General features: G+C 28.1%; 1 protein-coding gene across 1 annotated transcript in view; it reads left to right on the forward strand.

The window, feature by feature from the left end:
* Nmu (neuromedin U) overlaps positions 1 to 1,951 on the forward strand; it is a 37,025-nt gene that overhangs the window by 22,271 nt on the left and 12,803 nt on the right. Inside the window, exons 5-6 of the mRNA XM_005392882.1 lie at positions 1,203 to 1,232; positions 1,322 to 1,372. Coding sequence (XP_005392939.1) covers positions 1,203 to 1,232; positions 1,322 to 1,372 — 81 coding nt within the window. The remainder of the gene's footprint in view (positions 1 to 1,202; positions 1,233 to 1,321; positions 1,373 to 1,951) is intronic.

Here is a 1,951-nt window from a genome sequence, read left to right on the forward strand (position 1 = left end):
TGCTTAGCATGTGTGAGGCTATGGGTTCAATCCTCAGCATCAGGATAAAAAGGCAAAAATAAGACAGCATGCTGTACTGTTGATGTCAATTTGAAAATTATATTGTTACTTTTATATTTGGCTGCGTATTCATTTGATTCTTCTGGAAAACCTTGTTCTAGGTAAAGTTAAGTAGCATCTTGAATAATGGTGGAAGCACCATATCTTATTGTCTATTTGTATTTTAGACCTTTATGGATAAGCTTATTTTCAAATTACCATGCTAAAGAAACTTGGGTTTGAATTATATTTTTCATTAGCAATTCTAATGTAACCTGTGGGCACTGGTTCACTCTAACCACCATACCTTCCATATGCGATAATTCAAAGAAGGAAACATGGTTAATTTAAATTTAAATTGAAACCACAAATGCTTTCTGAAGTGTTAGCTAGAACTGTGTATTTATTTATTTTTTATAATGGTAACATTTTCCAAAAGACTTCATTGCCTTCTTTCTAGTTGAGATTAAAAAATGACAGTGTCATTTTCTTATGTATGACAAGCACATGAAGGCGGGTGTGGTGGTGCATGGCTATAACCCCAGGCTTGGAAAGTTGAGGCAGGAGGATCATCACAGTGAGGCCCATCTGGGCTACATAGTGAGTTGAAGATGAACCTGAGCTACATAGTGAGACCCTGTCTCGGAAAATAAAATAAAGTAAGAACAAGAAAGAATAACAACAGGAAAAAAGAAATAATCTACTCTTACAAAAACTAGGTTTTGGAAAAAGAGAATATAGAAAAGTTTATGGAAGAAAGCAAAAAAATCACTCATAATTTCATTGTTTAGAGATAACAATTACAAATATTTTGATGTGATTCATTCACATCAAATGATTCTAGTCTTTTTTTCCAGATATTCTATCAAGTGTTCATACTATAATGTCCCATTCTACCACTGTTAAACATTTAAGATGTTTCCAAATTTTTACTCTTATGAGTAATATAATAAGGATCATATCCATATTTAGTATTTATTTACTTTTAATTTCCTGTTAATTTTTAGAGCAACAAACTCTTAACCAATTTTAATCTTTAATTTTCTATGTAACATATATCATGTGTTTTTACAGGATTACATAATTTTATACTATATAATAAAATTTAAACTACACAATAATTTTATAATATATAATATATGATATATGTATCTTTTTAATAGGAACAAGATGAAAAAGATAATACTAAAAGGGTAAGATAATTTTCATGAATATATACATTAAAATAATAAAGGAAACCACTAATCATTTATGGTGTAACTCATTTCCTTTTTTGTAACAGTTCTTATTTCATTATTCGAAGACACGGAAGTTGGGCAATTCAAATGTCATGGTAAGTCGCAAACTACTTATTAGTAATCACTACTATTTGCTTTAAAAAAATCTGTCTTTGAAGTTTTATATAACTAGATAAAAGTTCAAATGTTTTACATTAAAGGATTATATCTATTTAACTTATTTTATGTTAATAACTACATGTACATTAAATTAATTCATTCAACAATTATTTACTAAGTATCTACTATGTGCCAAGCACAATTATAAGTACTAGAAATACAGCAGTGAATAATATCAGACAAAATTTTTTTAAAAACCCTGTCCTCATTAAGTTTACATTGTAAGGCAAACAAACAAAAGCAAGTAAATAAGTAAAATACATTGTTTTAGATGGCAGTTAGTGCAAGGAAAAAATAGTTTTATGCAAAAGTCTTTTGGGAATTGCTTTAAAAGGTGATTATCAAAAATTTAAATCCAACTAAAAATATCCTCTTCTATTCCTAGGGTCCTTATTCCTTATCAGAAATTAGTAACTTAATATGAAAATTTACTAAAAGATTAACCAGAAATCAGTAATTTAAATTCAGTTCACTTTAAACTCATTTGGAAAAAAAGAAAGAAAAAATAAATAAAC

This window comes from Chinchilla lanigera, unplaced genomic scaffold (genome assembly GCF_000276665.1).
Source record: "Chinchilla lanigera isolate Chin_1 unplaced genomic scaffold, ChiLan1.0 scaffold00046, whole genome shotgun sequence".
In the NCBI taxonomy this organism is placed as follows: Eukaryota; Metazoa; Chordata; class Mammalia; order Rodentia; family Chinchillidae; genus Chinchilla; species Chinchilla lanigera.